At 38.7% G+C, this 17579-nt stretch overlaps 1 protein-coding gene across 1 annotated transcript in view; it reads right to left on the reverse strand.

The window, feature by feature from the left end:
- LOC135200804 (serine/threonine-protein kinase 11-interacting protein-like) overlaps nucleotides 1-17579 on the reverse strand; it is a 249900-nt gene that overhangs the window by 154880 nt on the left and 77441 nt on the right. Inside the window, 8 exon segments of the mRNA XM_064229462.1 lie at nucleotides 7431-7458; nucleotides 7460-7581; nucleotides 8156-8320; nucleotides 9277-9400; nucleotides 9549-9677; nucleotides 10273-10460; nucleotides 15485-15780; nucleotides 16413-16524. Of these exon segments, the coding sequence (XP_064085532.1) occupies nucleotides 7431-7458; nucleotides 7460-7581; nucleotides 8156-8320; nucleotides 9277-9400; nucleotides 9549-9677; nucleotides 10273-10460; nucleotides 15485-15780; nucleotides 16413-16524 (1164 nt within the window).

The following is a 17579-nucleotide window of genomic DNA, read 5'->3' on the forward strand; positions in this document are numbered from 1 at the left end:
AAATGTTGTATCTAAGATTGCAAGAAGTCATCCCCGGACTCCTTGCAAACAACCAAAAAACTCAATCACAATATTTTACACCTAATTCTTTATGAAAAATAAATAAAAATAAACAAATATAATTTCAATTTGTACTACCTCGCTTGTAAGACCTATGCACATTCTCATACTGTCAAAAGCACCAAAAGCCGCCTGTGCTAGCCCAAGCACTCTTGTCAGCAGAAAATCCTGATACTGTCTTAAAAGGAGAGGTCCCTGTACGAATTTAGACAATGTCTTTAATCCTACTCCGTTTAAAAGGCACATTTCTAGTTCCTCACTAGCAAGGGCTATGGCCGCCTGTGCGACACCAAGCGCTTTTACCAATAGTAACACAAAAACTGCCTCAAATAGTGGAGATCTCCGTAATCAAAGACACCGTTATCCAAGCCTATCCTGTAAGATAAACTCAAAGTTCCTTACCTAAACAAGGCCATGGCCGCTGTGCAACAACTAGCCGTCAGGTAAGAAAGTTAGAGCCCATCCCACCAGTATGGTATGGAAGTATTAGACTTTTCATAGTTTAAGGATCGGTATGTGTCCTCAGTCCCAGCACTGTATCCGCAGACACAAAAGGACCTAGAGAGAGCACTTGTCGTAGGTAATTTTAACATCTCTAAGATAGTGGGATGCAAATACCGAGTTGCATCTCCAATAGGTCGTCATTAATAATGTCCTTCATGGACATATTCTTTTGGAATGATAATGTGTTGCCACTGCTCTTACCTCATGAGCTTTAACTCGTCAATAATTTAAAGGAATCTCTGCACAATCGCTATGAGCTTCCATAATCACACTTCTAATAAAATACGCTAGCGCATTCTTGGACATTGGTCTTTTCGTGTCCCGAACTGCGCACCATAGACTTTGTTTGTACATGCCTTCAACTCTTCTTTCTTTTTAAGATAGAACCTAAGAGCTCTAACCGGGCATAAAGTTCTTTCAATTTCGTCTCCCATTAAGTTTGAAAGACTTTTCACCTCAAAACTCCTTGGCCATGGTTTCGAAGGGTTCTCACTTTTGCCAAAAAACAGAGTTTGAAAAGAAACAGATGGCTGCGTCTTTCTTAAAACCCACCCGAGAATCTAGGGCATGGATTTCACTTATTCTCTAGCCGTCGCTAAGGCTATGAGAAAAACACACTTTCTCGTCCAATCCCTGAACGAGGCACGGTCGGGAGGTTCAAATTTTTCCGATGTAAGGAATTTGAGCACAACATCCAGATTCCAACTTGGCGGAGTAGAGGATATAGATTTTGACGTCTCGAACGATCTTATGAGATCGTGCAAATCTCTATCCTCTGCCAAGTTTAAGCCTCTATTTCCAAATACCGCTGAGAGCATACTTCGGTATCCCTTTATTGTCGCTACGGACAGATTGGATTCCTCTCTCAGGATAACAGAAAATCTGCTATATTGGTCACAGAGGTATCGGAGGAGGACAGCATATTCTTCCTTACCCATCTTCTAAACACATCCCACTTCGATTGATAGACCCGGATAGTTGACGATCTCCGGGCTCTAGCAATTGCTTTCGAAGCCTTGCTTGAAAGCCTCTCGCTCTGACCAAACTTTCGATAGTCGAAAGGCAGTCAGAGCGAGAGCGGGAGGTTGATGGAACCTCTTGAAGTGGGGTTGTCTGAGAAGATCTATCCTGTTTGGAAGAGATCTTGGATAGTCTACTGTCCATTCCTGTACCTCTGTGAACCAATCTTGGGATGGCCAAAACGGGGCGATGAGAGTTTAATCTCGTCCTGTTGATGCTACGAACTTCTCATCACTACTCCTAGCAACTTGAATGGAGGAAAGCGTAAGCGTCGAGTCCCGACCACTCCAGTAGCATGGCATCCACCGCTATCGCTCTTGGGTCTTCTACTAAGGAGCAGAAGTTCTCTATTCCTCTTTGACAGGAACGTCGCAAACAAATCTATCTGCGGCCTCCCCCACAGGTTCCACAGACTTTGGTAGACTTGCTCGTGCAGAGTCCACTCCGTGGGAAGAACTTGTTTCGTCCTGCTGAGCCTGTCTGCTCTGATATTTCTTTCCCCTTTCACAAATCTGGTCAGGAGGGTAACTATTCCTCTCCTCCGTCCATGACAAACAGATCCTTCGTTATCTCGAATAGGGAAAACGAGTGCGTCCCCCCCTGTTTTTTTATATAAGCCAACGCCGTGGTGTTGTCTGCGTTGACTTGAATCACTTGATTTCTTACTTCTGACTCGAAGATTTTAATGCCAGAAAACATGCATATAGTTCTTTGGCATTTATATGCCAATCTCTTTGTTCTTTCTTCATTTGCCAGAGACTTCTCTTGCCCCTAGAGTCGCTCCCCATCCCGTTTCTGAAGCGTCTGAGAACAAGATTTGGTTTGGGTTCCGAACCTCTAGGGACACTCCCTTGTTCTCTTTGAGTGGGAGCAGCCACCACTTTAGGTGTTTCTTCACCTCTAATGTTACCGGAAAAGTGTCCGACAGATGGCCCTTCTTCCAAGTCCAAGATCTCTTTAGAGAATTGTAGAGGCCTTAGATGAAGTCTTCCTAGGGATACAAATTGTTCCAGGGAAGAAAGAGTCCCTAGAAGGCTCAGCCACTCCCTGGCTGAACTCCTGCCTTTCTTTAGAAGGATGTAACTTTCTGAATCCCCCGAAGAATGGAAACCTTTCTTGGGACGGAAAAACGCCGAAAATCCCGAGAATTCATCTGAATCCCCATAGACTATGTCCTGACTGGGGGTCATCTGCGATTTCTCGAGATTCACGAGAAGTCCTAATTCCTTTGTCAATTCTAATGTTTTTCTTCAGATCCTCCAAACATTGTTCCTGGGATTTTTGCTCTTATCAGCCAATCGTCTAGGTACGAGAGACGCTTATGCCTTCCAGGTGTAGCCATCTGGCTACGTTCCGCATTCAGGTACGTAAAATACCTGTGGAGCCGTGGAGAGGCCGAAGCACAAGGCCCTGAACTGGTAGACTTTCCCTTGAATCACAAACCTGATACTTCTTTGATGACGGGTGAATAGGAAACGTGGAAATATGCATCCTGCAGGTCTAGAGAGACCATCCAGTCTCCTCTTCGCAGGGCTGAAAGTACCGAGGCAGAAGTCTCCATCGAGAACTTTTTTCTTTTCCACATTTGTTCAGAATGCTCACGTCCAAGACTGGCCTCCATCCCCCGGATGCCTTTGGAACTAAAAACAGGCGGTTGTAAAAACCCCGGAGAGAAGGATCCTGAACCTCTTCTATTGCCTCTTTGTCCTTCATTCCTATCACCATCTGAGAAGTGTCTCCCTCAGAAACAGGGTCCTTGTACTTCGCCGACAGTTCCTTTGGGGAATTCGACAAAGGGGGTCTGTCCTGAAAAGGTATAATGTAACCTTTCCCCAGACTGCTAACGTCCAAGGGTCGGCTTTCCTTATCTTCATTCTCCTACGAAGTTTAGGAGCCTGGCCCCTACAGATGTTTGGAGGACCTCGCTGCTACTTTGATTTCTTGAAAGATCTAAAGGAGGACCTTCCTCGCTTTCTGTTGTCTTCCTTTTCGTTGGAGACGAGAGGTGGAACCTCTCCGAAAGGGCACTACCGGAGTACGAGTAGTCTTCTTCGCTACTGGTACTGTTGGTCTTGATTTCTTGGAGGATTGTTACTAATATGTCTTGGGTTGCTTTTCAGCAAGAGACTTTGAAAATCTCCTTCACCAAGTGCGAAGGGAAAAGGTGCTCCGAGAGAGGAGCGTATAACAGGGCTGACCTTTGTGAAGGAGAAACCGCTTTGGTTAGAAATGAACCAAATAATGATCTCTTCTTCACTACTCCTGCTCCAAATAGAGATGACAATTCTCCCGATCCATCCTGAACCGCCTTATCCATAGAGGATAAAATGCAATGTAAAACTTCAGGTTCTAAAACATCTGGTTCATTTGCCTTCTTGGCCAGCACTCCAAGGGACAATCCAAGAAGTTAAAAACTTCTAGTACATGGAAAAGTCCCTTGAGGTGCTGATCCAATTCTGACATGCTCCAATATGCTTTAGCTGTATTCAAGCTTGTCTTCTCGATGCTTCAACCAAGCTTGAAAAATCCGCCTCCGAGGAAGATGGAAGCATAAGCCCCATCGCTTCCTCTGTCCTGTACCATATTCCCCTCCTACCTCCGAGCTTACATGGAGGAGTGCAAAAAACTGTCTTCTGAGCTTCCTTCTTCACCTTCATCCAATTATTTAAAGACTGAATAGCCTTCTTCATTGATATGGCTGGTTTCATTTTTAAATACGAAGACGATTTAGGAACCTTCGTACTGGAGAACAGAGATCTCGGGGAAGGAGGAGCTGCAGGGCTTAGAGAGTCTCCAAATTCTTGTAGGAGAAGAGAGGCTAACACTTTGTAGTTAGATACCCCCTCATTGTTCGGGGTTTCTTCCTCCGACACCTCATCCAACTCCATCCTAGAAGGAGAGCGAGCTCTTTTATTAGATTCTTTGTCTGTGGACATATTCCCTATAGGAGAAATACTCCTAGAAGGAGAGAGACTGACAGATCTAGAAGTTCTCCCTTTCTTATCCACCAAAACATCCTGAGACATGGAGGTTGAAATCGTAACCTTCGATGTACCAGGTGCTTCCTGCATTTAGGGTTTCTACTTGTAGGAGACTCGCTATCCGAAGACATTACATGAAAAGATCTTCTATTACCCCTTATAACTTCTCGCTCTTGCCGTTCTTCATGATCAGCTGGCACCTTGCGCCTGACTGGCGCTTCGCGCTTGGTTGAATCTTCTCGCGCGGCTGGCGCCTCACGCTCGGCTAGCGCTTCGCGCCTCGCTGGCTCCTCTTGCGCGGCTGGCGCCTCGCGCTCGACTCGCGCTTCACGCCTGGTTGGCGCTTCGCGGCCATCTATCGCGTCGCGTCTGGCTGGCGCTTCGCGCCTGTATGTCTCTTCGCGGCCGCCTGGCGCCTGGCTAGCGCTTCTCGCCTGGTAGGCGCTTCTCGGCAGTCTGGCGCATCGCGCCTGGCTGGCGCTTCTCGTCTGGCTGGCGCTACGCTCCTGGATGGCGCCTCGCGCCTGATTGTCTCTTCCTGCTTGTAGGAATTCTCACGCGCGGCTGGCTCCTCGCGCCTGGCCAGCTTCTCGCGCCTGGCCAGTTTCTCGCGCCTGGCCAGCTTCTCGCGCCTATTCGTTTCCTGCGATATCGGATAGGGCCTGGTTGCCGCGTCGCGCCTGATTGGAGCCTCGCTCTTACGTGTTAGTTCTTTGCGGCTGACTGGCGCTCCGCGCCTGGCTGGCGCTTCGCGCTCGGCTGGCGCTTCACGCCTGGCTGGCGCCTCGCGCCCCGAACTCGCGGGTCTGTGAAAAATAGACCCTTCATCCGAAGAAGAATCTTCTTTTCTGGGAGGTTGATAATAAGGGTTTTTTGACTTCTTCACAGGAAGATTAACATCCTTTCTTCTTGGAGGATCTCTCGAAAGAACCCCGACTAGAGAAGCAATAGACTCTTGCATATCCTTTAATATCTTCGTCGTTTCTTCTCTCTGGTCTAAACGAGAGGAAGGAGAGCCTTCTTTCTCCATTCCCCACAACTTATCGGGAGAAGCCAAAACCTTTGCTCTCTTATTCTCTATCGGGGAGTCCTCCAAAAAACGTTCCGGACTCGAGTTTATGCCCGATTCTTCCCAGATCCTCTTCAAGGGACGAGAACGATCCGCTGATCTCCATCCTCTTTTAGGTGAGGAATTCTCTGATGACGAAAAACATTCACGTAGAACGCTTTTTCTAATGCGTTCTCTGGCAGTCTGTGACGTTACAGATTCTGCCGAAGAGACGTCTGACTGGTGGGGATCCTCCATAACCTCCGTAAGGCTTTCGACATTCCTTCTCCTCTGGGCTTGGGAGCTTGAAAGAGGTCTAGGCCTGGGAGCGTTGTGAAGCCAATCAGACGCCTCCTCCACTTCACTGGGGAAATTCACATCACTTTCCACAGCACTACTTTGCTTACCTTCTATGGCAGCCATTTTACGCTCCATTTTCATAAGCGCAGCTTTAAGGCTTGCTATCTCCGAAGCAGAGTCCGTAGGATCTGCATTCGGAGAAGGACCTGAAATATTATAAGGAGCGTTCATAATGTTAGAGGAGGGTACATTACTCACCAAACCACTTGAAGATTGAGAGCTAGGCTTGGTTTTGGAAGATGACTTCCTTAACCGGTCTTTCTCTAATTTCCTTAAATAAGAAGTTAGAGACTTCCACCCTTCAGCACTCAAACTCTCACATTCATGACAAGTGTTATCCATCGAGCATTCATACTTCCTGCATCTTTTACATACAGTGTGAGGATCAACCGAAGCTTTCGGCATTCTCACCTTGCACCCTTCATTCACACACATTCTCACCACACTTCCAGAATCAGACATCATGATGAAAATTCCAAGCCAAAATCCAAATAACGATCCACAAAAGCGTATGCCAGTACAACGATCCAAATACGTCACCAAAGGGTCCAAAACGATGATCAATTGTATCCAAAAATGAAATCCAGCCGGAGATACCAACAACGATGTTGCCAGTATGGCCGACAGAAAAAATCTGATGGAAAACGGGAATGGGTTCCTATTCCCGCCACCCAGCGGCGGCACGGTGGATCACCTGACCTACCTGTAGCGTGTGCGCGAAATTCGAAATTCTGTCGGCGCGACGGAGTCAATAGCTATGTATATATCTGACAGGTAAGTTGAATGTATAAAAACTATTGTTAGGAGAGGGTGGATAGCAAGATGGAAGAAAGAGAATACAAATGGAAGAGGCACAGCAAAAGGAATAAAAGGGGTTGCAGCTGGGGGCCAAAGGGACACTGCAAAGAACCTTAAGTAATACCTTCAGTGCACCACATGAGGTGCACCAACAGCACTAACCCACTACAGGGTAAATATAAAGATAAATACACGGTTAATGATGGAAGAGTCACTCCCTTTGTAAAGTACAGAAGACGGCCTGTAAAAAGATAATGGATACTACTGTAGTTTTAAGTCTATGATTAAAATACATAATGCTAATCATGCATCCTTTATGATGGATATCTTTGAAAATTGGTTCTGACGGCAATATACATGACCCTTAGGCAGCATGTTATATATATGAAGACTTTACATCCTGAAATCTTGATGAGAAAGGCTCCTTAAAACCCACTGATAATGGGATCTCAAACAGCTTTGCTCTCATCAGACATCCACAAATTCAAAGGCATACTATTTTGTATCAGAGTGAATAAATCATAACAATACCACAAACCTGTGAAGATCAGGGTATAAATCATACTTGTGTGTTCCTACATCATCAAAATGAATGATGACTTTGCTGAAGAAAACATCTGCGAAAAGACCTGAATTTTAAAAATACCAATTTTACTAACCATGAATGAGCTGTTGATCATTGAGGATTTTCTATACTAGAAATGGACGGATTTGAAATGACCTCTACATCTGACTCACGACGCACACAGGAAGATGCTTCACTGCAAACGCTAACACTTTCACTAGATTCACCTGGGCATGTTGGAATATCTGTGCAATTTACAAAAACAGAATATTTATCAGTTACTTCTCTTCAGCAAGTCATGTATCATCAGACTAAGGTTTAGATGACAAAAAATACAGCAGCATCTCAACCTAACAACTACATAGGGGCTATAGCTTTCTCATAAGTTAAAAAGTCTGGTAATTAACCAAGACCAAACATTTTTTAGATCTCTAAAATGATAGCATGGATGACAAAAAATAATGACAATAATCATGTAGCTGATAAATACAAAAGTCCATTAACTTGAGGTCTTTTAAGCTGAGATGTTACTATATACAATCATTTGAGCATTAACATCACAATATAACCAACAGTATAGATACTGCAATTGACAAACCAAACAACATGAATAATTATGGGGAAAAATTAAATAAATCAAATAAAAGGATAATAAATAAGAATAGAACAGAAAATCATAGAGAAAAATAATCATAAGAGAAAAACAATCATAGAGAAAAAAAATTAATCACAAAGTTGCAATGCCACATATAATAGCTGGAAATGATGCATTCTACCTTCCCTTCTGATGTTATTCTCGAGAGAAAAATGTTCATGTACCTGACGATGGAAGACACGGCGCCTGAGTCAAAGCCTGTGACAGAGGAGTGCTGCTTCGAGGGGCATTTTCATCAAAACTTGCCACAGCAACAGCAGGATGGTCTACTCTGTCAACACGTACAACAACTCCACCACCGCAGTTTGGGCATCTGAGCAGATTGGAGTCTGTTTGAGAGGAAATAAGTTCTTTACCAATAAGACACTTAAAATAAGTATTATACAGCGTACATATTAAATTATAACTGTGGATACTGTACTACAGTATGTGTTCATATCACAGAAAAAACTACTTAGCCTTTACGCTTCAGTTGAAAGTTGGATAATTTATACAGTAAACGTTTAGGAAGAAAGGCAATTCTGCTGCCAGAGTGTGTTATGGTTACCCCCTCAGGTGCAGTATGACTCCCTGCATCTATCATCAACTTATTTAATATTTCGTTTCACTTCCAGTTGTATTGACATCCTTTTACTAAATCTTAATTTCTTGTCTTGTATTTTACTATCTCATTCAGGGTTTGTGTCCCTCCTTCCTTTTTATGTAACTTAGTATTTCACTGAACCGTTCTTATATGATGATGTTAGCATATTGGTGTTTATGCTGCTTTCTTACATTCAAAACCTTGTTGTTGATTACATAATGTTAGCCAACATTTCACTTATAATTTGTCTACGAGAAAACTATAAATGATGAGATGAAATGGAGAAATGTGATGTGCTTCTTGAGAAACCCAACAATTAGTATTTTTGTCCTTCTATTTGATTGTATGTCAGAATATTTTCCTTTGAAAGCATGTCACAACTGAGATAAATACTCATGCTTCACTGGCTTATATGACTTGCCTATTAGTGCAAAAATGTAAGCTTTCCTTCACAGTATTCTATCATTTATAGCTTTCTCCCCTACTTACATATTATGAGACAATGGGAAATTGATGACAGTAAATATACCAACTTAAGTCTCATCAAACCTAGAACTTAAGACTAGCTTGGAATGGAACTCTATGACAAAACCTCACTTATGAGCATTTCCGCAAAGTAAGTACGTACTAGGAAAAAGTAAGGCCTACTCACAATAGTGCTAATATTCAAAATAATTATATGAATATGTATACTGTACTCACCATCATGCTGTTTAGCTAGTTCCCGGGAAAACTGAGTATTGCATTTAAGGCAGGTCATGGCAGAATCTAACACCTTTTCAAGTGTATTCTTCTCTAAAATTGGAGACAAAACTGAAGAAAAATCCTAGAGAGAAATAAAGCTTATGAGAGGCAAAAATAATTTTAAAATTGCTCATTTTAAGATCACCATGTTAGTGAAACTTTAATAGAAAAAAAACAACTATCACTTTAAGAATAGTCAAACCAAACCTTTAGGGTAATTGAATTCTTACCTGATAATCTGAAGATTCAAATATATAAGTCCTCTTCTTATAAGTACTTTTTATAGTGTCAAAAGTAATCAATACTTTGTGAGGTGATACACAGAGAAGTTCCATGCTCTCAACACTACACAAATCCCACTGAAAGGCAAAAATAAAAATATAATTTTGATTAACTATTGTGACACACTGCACTCAAAAAATTGTTACTTTTCATATGCTTAAAACCAGACAAAAATATCACATTAATACCTTCATCCTCATAAATTATTTTAATGAAACAACTGAGTAACATTTCTAATATAGGGCCTGCTAGAAGGATGTTATTATAACAGATGAATACTGTAGCAAGTCAAGTTAAAGAAATTGGGCAACTAAGAACAGACTAAGGATATCAGGTGAATAGTAAAAAGAAGAAAAAATGCAGCTAGGGCTGATGGGAAGCTGCAAAGGACTTCTAGTCCTAGTTTCAGTGCACAAAGAAAGGCATAATTTGAGTGGTAAACTCCTAACGGGCCAATGACTTGTGAAGCACTTGGCTTTTGGTAGCACATTTTTTAACACAGATTCAAAACTCATCTTATTTAGAAAAAACTACATATAAATGTAAACTATGTTTTATAATTTATATTTGGCATTAGGGCAAATGTACACAATGTTTCATATTTTATATTTACTGCTTGGATAATTACATTAATTTTGAAAAAAGCAAAAATCGAATCCTATGGTAATGTACCTTGTAAATTGTCCTTGCTGTTAAGCCATTTTTCTCCTTAAAGAATAAAGGAGTAATAGCCAATATAATATCTTGTTCAACTATATTCTCCTCAATGTTCAGAACCTCATCCTCTAGAACAGAAGCATGTCTTACAGTCTTGATAGTTTCTTTCTTCACTAAGAAGAGATGTACATCCTCTTTCTCATCTGTAAACAACAAGATGGCACTCCATTACTCAATACACTTGACCAAGTGTAAAATGCACTACTGGTCCCTCAGTGTCAACATACAAATATTGGACAGTACCATATAAAATTAGAAACTTTTTAATCAACTTTATTTTTCATAGCTAACTAACCCAAGGTCTTAATATTAGGATAAATCTTCTAGTGGCAGCTGGAAAACCATTAAAATTAACAAAAATTAACAACTACTGGCATCTGTGCTTGATCACACGCAATGTATCCCACACAATCCCTTCGGCATCTCGTGATTGTAACAGTTAGTCTTCTAACCCAGTTTAACTGTCAGAGGGGGTTAGAGGTGGGCCGTTTATGTGATCAGACCTCAAATTTGTTAGTTATGAAAACTACAAACTGATTGAAAAATTTGTCATTTGTTCACATATGAAACAAACCTTCGGTCTTAGCATTAGGATAGACTTACTCTTTGGTGTGAGGTATTTCTATTAACCGACAGGGAGTTCATCGCCTTTAGTCAAATTCCTAATTTATATATGAGTACTTTAGGCTCATATTTCTGGGTGTTTCATACAATGTCATAGTTCATTGCATTTGCACAAGATAAAAAGCTATCTGTTCCAATAACAAATCAATGTATCCTCTTATGCCAATAGTTCCTTGCGTATACAATTTTGATAAATTTTACCAGTTTTCCAGCTGGCATTAGAAGATCTATCCTAATGTTAAGACCAAAGGTTTGTTTCGTACATGAACAAGTAAGTTTTTAAAAAGTTATTGTTACAAGAGAACCAAATCAATCACATGGTGTCCACAAGTGCAGATTCAAATGTTCCAAGACATGCAATTTTGCCTTCCAGACAGAAGTGTGATCGTTTACACATGTATCCTCAAGACCTATTAGCAAGCAATTACTACTCTCTTCATTGTTCATATGTCTGTGGCTCTGTCAACAACAGTTTTACCATAATCTCCCCAGTTTTTCCTACTCAGCAATTTCAAACAAAAACAAAATTTACATTGATATTCATTCACTTATTATTATTCTTTCATACATAACAATGCCTTTCTAGAAGCTTAATTAATTTGCTTTTAGTATTATTGTTACACTACCTAAAGTTTGTGGCTATCCCCAATTATTGTTATTCAACAGAACTTTTGGAAATCATTACTTATACAGTGTTATTTTGGGGTGTATTTTGTACTGCTACTTATTATAACACTGTTTATCAAATTGTACTGCATAGGCTACTTCTAATATTGTTTTGGAGTTTTATTTGTGCATTTTGGTGTTTTAGCTGTGTTTGTATGTTGTGTAATCAAGAGAATACTGTAGGTATGCCTCAGAGAGCCAGCCAAGGTATTCCAAAGAGGGCCTGGCCTCCCTTCATTGTCCTCACTGGACAGAGGCCAGGACCTATTGTGTGAAGAGTGTCATTGCTTGTGCTGCTAGCCCATGCTACTCTGTGAGACATGCCAGGATTTGTTGTACACCTAGTGGAATATCCATGGCAAGAAAGTTAGAAGTTGACAGGCAAGAAGTGGGACACACAGAACACGTGCAGACAGTCAAGCGGGCAATCTAGTAATTGGGCATAACATGTGTAGTGAAGACTGCATTTGAGTGGGACAAGCTGGTTAATGTGCAGTGTCATATCACTAGATGACCATCACTCTAACCCTTAACTAAGGAATAGGAAGATCCAGAAGCCAACCAGGGCACTGATGACTTGTAAGCTACAACCTGTCAGGTTGAATTGATCGTCAGAGTTCGTAATGAATATAAACTGATTGGTGTTTCCAGCAACACCTTACCCCACCTCCTAGTATTAAAGCCCAAGGCAAGGCAGCACAAAATTCTTCTTTTACTCTGTAGGCCTTCCTTTTTATACTAATAAACAACTCACTGACATGCATCTTGGCAACTGAATTTCACAGCCCCCAAATATCTTTCTGAACCCAACAAACACTCACGGCCAAGCTGGGAATCTGAAGTTTCTGCTTAAATTGCCCTTAAGGTACAATGTGACTGTTGGGGCTGTAATCATAAAAAAAATGTTCATACAAACTCCTCAACTATATAGTGCTCAACCCCCCTTCCTTTGTTTTCTGCTTTCAAGCATCAATCCTACATGAATTAAGGGGGCAGTTAGATCCTAGATAGGTCCTGAGGGAGCATGTGTGAATGATCACCACCCTCCTTCCGTTTGAAAGCACAAGAGCTAATGCGTTTGTGTATATTCCAGACCACAAACATGGGTATCATGAGACTAAAGGCTATGTAAGAAAAAATGTACTCCCTGTTAAAAATTCAACAGATAGGAAATTCTGATAATATTTTAATTTTGTTACTTGATAAATATTTATTAACCCTTTAACGCTGATTGGATGTATTAAACGTCGAGATAAATTGTCTGTCTGCGCATTTTCATTTAGAATACAACAATAAACAAACCATGGTTGCAGCTTTTATCAGTTTTGAAATATCTTCATATAAATAACGATAAGTGCCAAAATTTCAACCTTCGATCAACTTTGACTCTACCAAAGTGGTAGAAAAACGCAATTGTAAGCTAAAACTCTTATATTCTAGTAATAATCAATCATTTACCTTCATTTTACAACAAATTGGAAGTCTCTAGCACAATATTTCGATTTATGGTGAATTTATGAAAAAAAACTTTTTCCTTATGTCCGCGCGGTAACTCTTCTGAAAAAATCAGAAATTTTTTCATCCGATTGTCGTAATGTTTGCACAGTTTTATATTAGCCGTTACATAAAGTTTTATATATGGAAATGTGTGCAATTTCATGTAGAATACAACAAAAAATAACCCATGGTTGTAGTTTTTATGTTTTGAAATATTTTCATATAAATAACGATATAAGTGCCAAAATTTCAACCTTCGGTCAACTTTGACTCAACCGAAATGGTCGGAAACCGCAATTGTAAGCTAAAACTCTTACATTCTAGTAATACGTACTCAATCATTTACCTTCATTTTGCAACAAATTGGAAGTATTTAGCACAATATTTCGATGTGAATTTTAGAAAAAACTTTTTCCTACGTCCGCGTGGTGACTGCCAAAAAAATAATAATTTTTTTCGTCCGATTGTCGTAATGTTAGCACAGTTTTATATTAGCCGTTAAATAAAGTTTTTTATATGAAAATGTGTGCAATTTCATGAAGAATACAACAAAAAACAACCCATGGTTGTAGGTTTTATCAGTTTTGAAATATTTTTATATAAATAACGATAAGTGCCAAAATATCAACCTTTGGTCAACTTTAAATAAATAAATAAAGTTTTATATATGAAAATGTGTGCAATTTCATGAAGAATACAACAAAATAACAACCCATGGTTGTAGCTTTTATCAGTTTTAAAATATTTTTATATAAATAACGATAAGTGCCAAAATATCAACCTTTGGTCAACTTTAACTCGACCGAAATGGTCGAAAAACACCACTGCAAGCTAAAACTCTTACATTCTAGCAATAATCAATCATTTACCTTTTTTTGCAACAAAATAGAAGTCTCTAGCACAATATTTCGATTTATGGTGAATTTATAAAAAAAAAAAAAAACATTTCCTTACGTCTGCGTGGTAACTCTTCCGAAAAAAATCATAAATTTTTTGTCCGATTGTTGTAATGTTTGCACCATTTTAAATTAGCCATTAGATAAAGTTTTATATATGAAAATGTGTACAATTTCATTTAGAATACATCAATGAACAAACCATGGATGTAGCTTTTATTAGTTTTGCAATATTCTCACATGAATAACAATAAGTGCCAAAATTTCAACCTTCGGTCAACTTTGACTGAACCGAGATGGTAAAAAAACGAAATTGTAAGCTAAAACTATTACATTCTAGTAATATTCAATCATTTACCTTTATTTTGCAACAAATTGGAAGTCTCTAGCACAATATTTTGATTTATGGTGAATTTATGGAAAAAAAAATTTCCTTACGTCCGCGCGGTAACTCTTCCAAAAAAATCATAAATTTTTTTGTCCGATTGTCGTAATGTTTGCACCATTTTAAATTAGCCGTTACATAATGTTTTATATATGAAAATGTGCGCAATTTCATGTAGAACAAAAAACAACCCATGGTTGTAGCTTTTATCAGTTTTGAAATATTTTCATATAAATAACGATAAGTGCCAAAATTTCAACCTTCGGTCAACTTTGACTCTACCGAAATGGTCGAGAAACGCAATTGTAAGCTACAACACTTACCGTCTAGTAATATTCAATAAATTACCTTTATTTTGCAACAAACGGGAAGTCTCTAGCACAATATTTTGATTTATGGTGAATTTTTGAAAACAGCTTTTTTTTTTACGTCCTCGCACTACGAATTCATGCATCATATTGTGATAATATTTTCTCTTTGTTGCTTTGATTGTTTTACAATTTGTTATATACCAAAATCATTGCAATTTAATGTACAATACAACGAAAAAATAATTAACTCATTAGCTTTAACCGTTTTGCTAACAGCGCGATTTGTATACAATTATATATGAAATTTTTTTTTCACTCGGTCATACATTCCAGTATTTATATAGGATAATGATATTTTTTTCATTTCCGATGGTTGCATACTAAACTTCAGGCAATGACAAAAAAAAGGAGCCAAAAATGAACTCTTAATCTTGAAAATTAAGCGTCCTGTGATTTAAAAAAAAACTTCTTTTCCGCTTCGGCGCTCACTCGCGAACGCCGCCGGGATACGGGAGACACTTTCAGAAATACTGGCTGGGCGTTTAAGGGTTAATAGATAATTTACTATTTACCTACACCAGCAAGTTAAAAGTCAAAATGAGCTAAAAGTGAGTGGTACAATTTGTTATTCAGTAAACAATAACACAGTACAGCACACTTAAAGACCACTACAGTGCATCAAATTAAATATTCAAAAATTCCCATTAACTGGTGTACCCTTGAAAGCTAATACCGATTCATTAAACATTTTGAATTTTCAGGGAAAAAAAAAAAACACACACACTTGCCTTCACTTTCACTTTCCGATGGAGTAATGTCTGAAGTGTGACCAGAATATCCCTTTGAATTATCATCAAAGATACTGGAATCTCGACTCTCTTCCAAACTTTTATCAATATCATCACTAATGGACTGACAACTATCTTCAGTGCCCTTGTCTTTATCAGTTTCTGTTGGAGTACCAGACACAACCACTTCATCTGGTTTGCTAGTGACTAGATTATCTGTGCATGAGATAGGAGGCTCTGTTGTTTCTTGGAGAATTCTTTCTAACAATCTGTCTGATTGCTCAGGTACATTAGTACTGAAAAAACAAAACATATTCTGATACATCATCAAAATACTAACTTCAGAATTTCCAAACAGTATCCTAAAGCTTCATTTGATGCAACATTGTCAAATGGAGAAAACTTTTACTCCAAAAAATGTCAAGAACAGAAAATAACCAAAAACATTAATAAAATTTAGTTAATTTCCTAAAACTTAGTTTCAATGGTCTATGTAATTTTCTGTACCTAAAGCATAAATCAAAGACATTTATAAATTCAAGAATGACTGAACCTTAAAAGAAAGACAAAGTCATGGAAAAAGGCTTGTGACATACTTATGAGTTAATAGTATCTGTAATATCTTCAATAGTTGATATTTTCCATGATCATTAATAATCCCTCAATAAAAAAACACTCAGAAAAACAGTAAATCAATAGACAGAATTTTTTCAATAATCAACAGTAATATTAGCAAAATAATGACATGAATTATGAAGATAACGTAAGGTTCACTGTCACTACGTATAATCAACTTGACCTTATATATGTCAAATAATTTGGTAACCTTACTTGTATTCATGAAGCACTTGGTTGAATAACTCTGTATCAATTTAGTACCTAAATGCTATGCCTTTTCCCCCACTTGAAAAAACCCTCATAATCTTACCTAATTTCGTCTTGGCACGTGAGAGTTGTGATGGCCTGAGCAACCGTGTCAGTATTCAGGGGCAGAAAAAGTGACCCGGTTGCTAAACTTGGTGGTGGTGGGTTAGGCACACCTGAGAACAGTAATGTTTTATGAACAAAAATACTGGGGACCTCTGAAACTGAAAATGTGATTAACAAAGAATGCTATTCAGAGCAGGCTACTCTGAAAAAGTATGAAAATACACTGCTAGTGCTGGTCCACAAAACATAATATCAATGTATAGCTTATGAATATTTATAAAAATAAGGTCACTGGAACAGTTTAAAAACTGGTATTGCTTATTGCTTCTCACCCCCTGAAAACAAAACATCACTTGACAACTGCCACGAATTAGACAAAATAACTCACTATGTTAGTCAAAAGTTTTGAATCTTTAAAAATGTTTTTGTTCCAAATCAAATATATTTCTATTTATCTAAATCTAACAAGCTTGGATTTAGTGACAAATATGACAATTTCATTGAAAAAAGCACAAGAGTGACTAAGAAGGAATGAATTATAACTATTTTAACTTCATGTCTTGGGAGAATATATATGAGCAAACAACCCATAAACATTTAGTTACACATGTCCGGCATAAATAATGGAAAAATGCAATCCAATCAAGGGAATGTCCTAGAATTATAGTACTATAGGCCAAATACAGTAGCTCCTCTCCTTTTAAGATGCATTGAAGACCTAGTCTTCAGCTAAATCAAATCTATTCAAGTAAAGAGGTCTGTATAGACATCTTATACACAAAAATCAAAGGTATACCACAACTAAAAGTGTTTCCATATTATTTTAGTTATCAATTACTGTATATTTTTACATAAAAGACAACCTTTAAATCTTAAAATTCACCCATAAAAATTGGAGGTCATCATATACATACTACCATTCTAAAAATCAAACCTTGAATTTTAAGTGATGTTTATTGGTAGGCTAGCCTTGGCTTTGGGTGCGATATCCACCGACATACATGAAAAGATTCACATTATGAAATAAACTGATAATAAAGGTAATAAAACTATCTTTACCTTACAAATATTATTAGCATATCTGAAAAATTATTCCATATCAAGGAAATCAACTTTTATCTGTGTGAGCCCAGCTGTAAGAATGTAAACATAAGAGTTATGGTTG

This window comes from Macrobrachium nipponense, chromosome 27 (assembly GCF_015104395.2).
Source record: "Macrobrachium nipponense isolate FS-2020 chromosome 27, ASM1510439v2, whole genome shotgun sequence".
In the NCBI taxonomy this organism is placed as follows: domain Eukaryota; kingdom Metazoa; phylum Arthropoda; class Malacostraca; order Decapoda; family Palaemonidae; genus Macrobrachium; species Macrobrachium nipponense.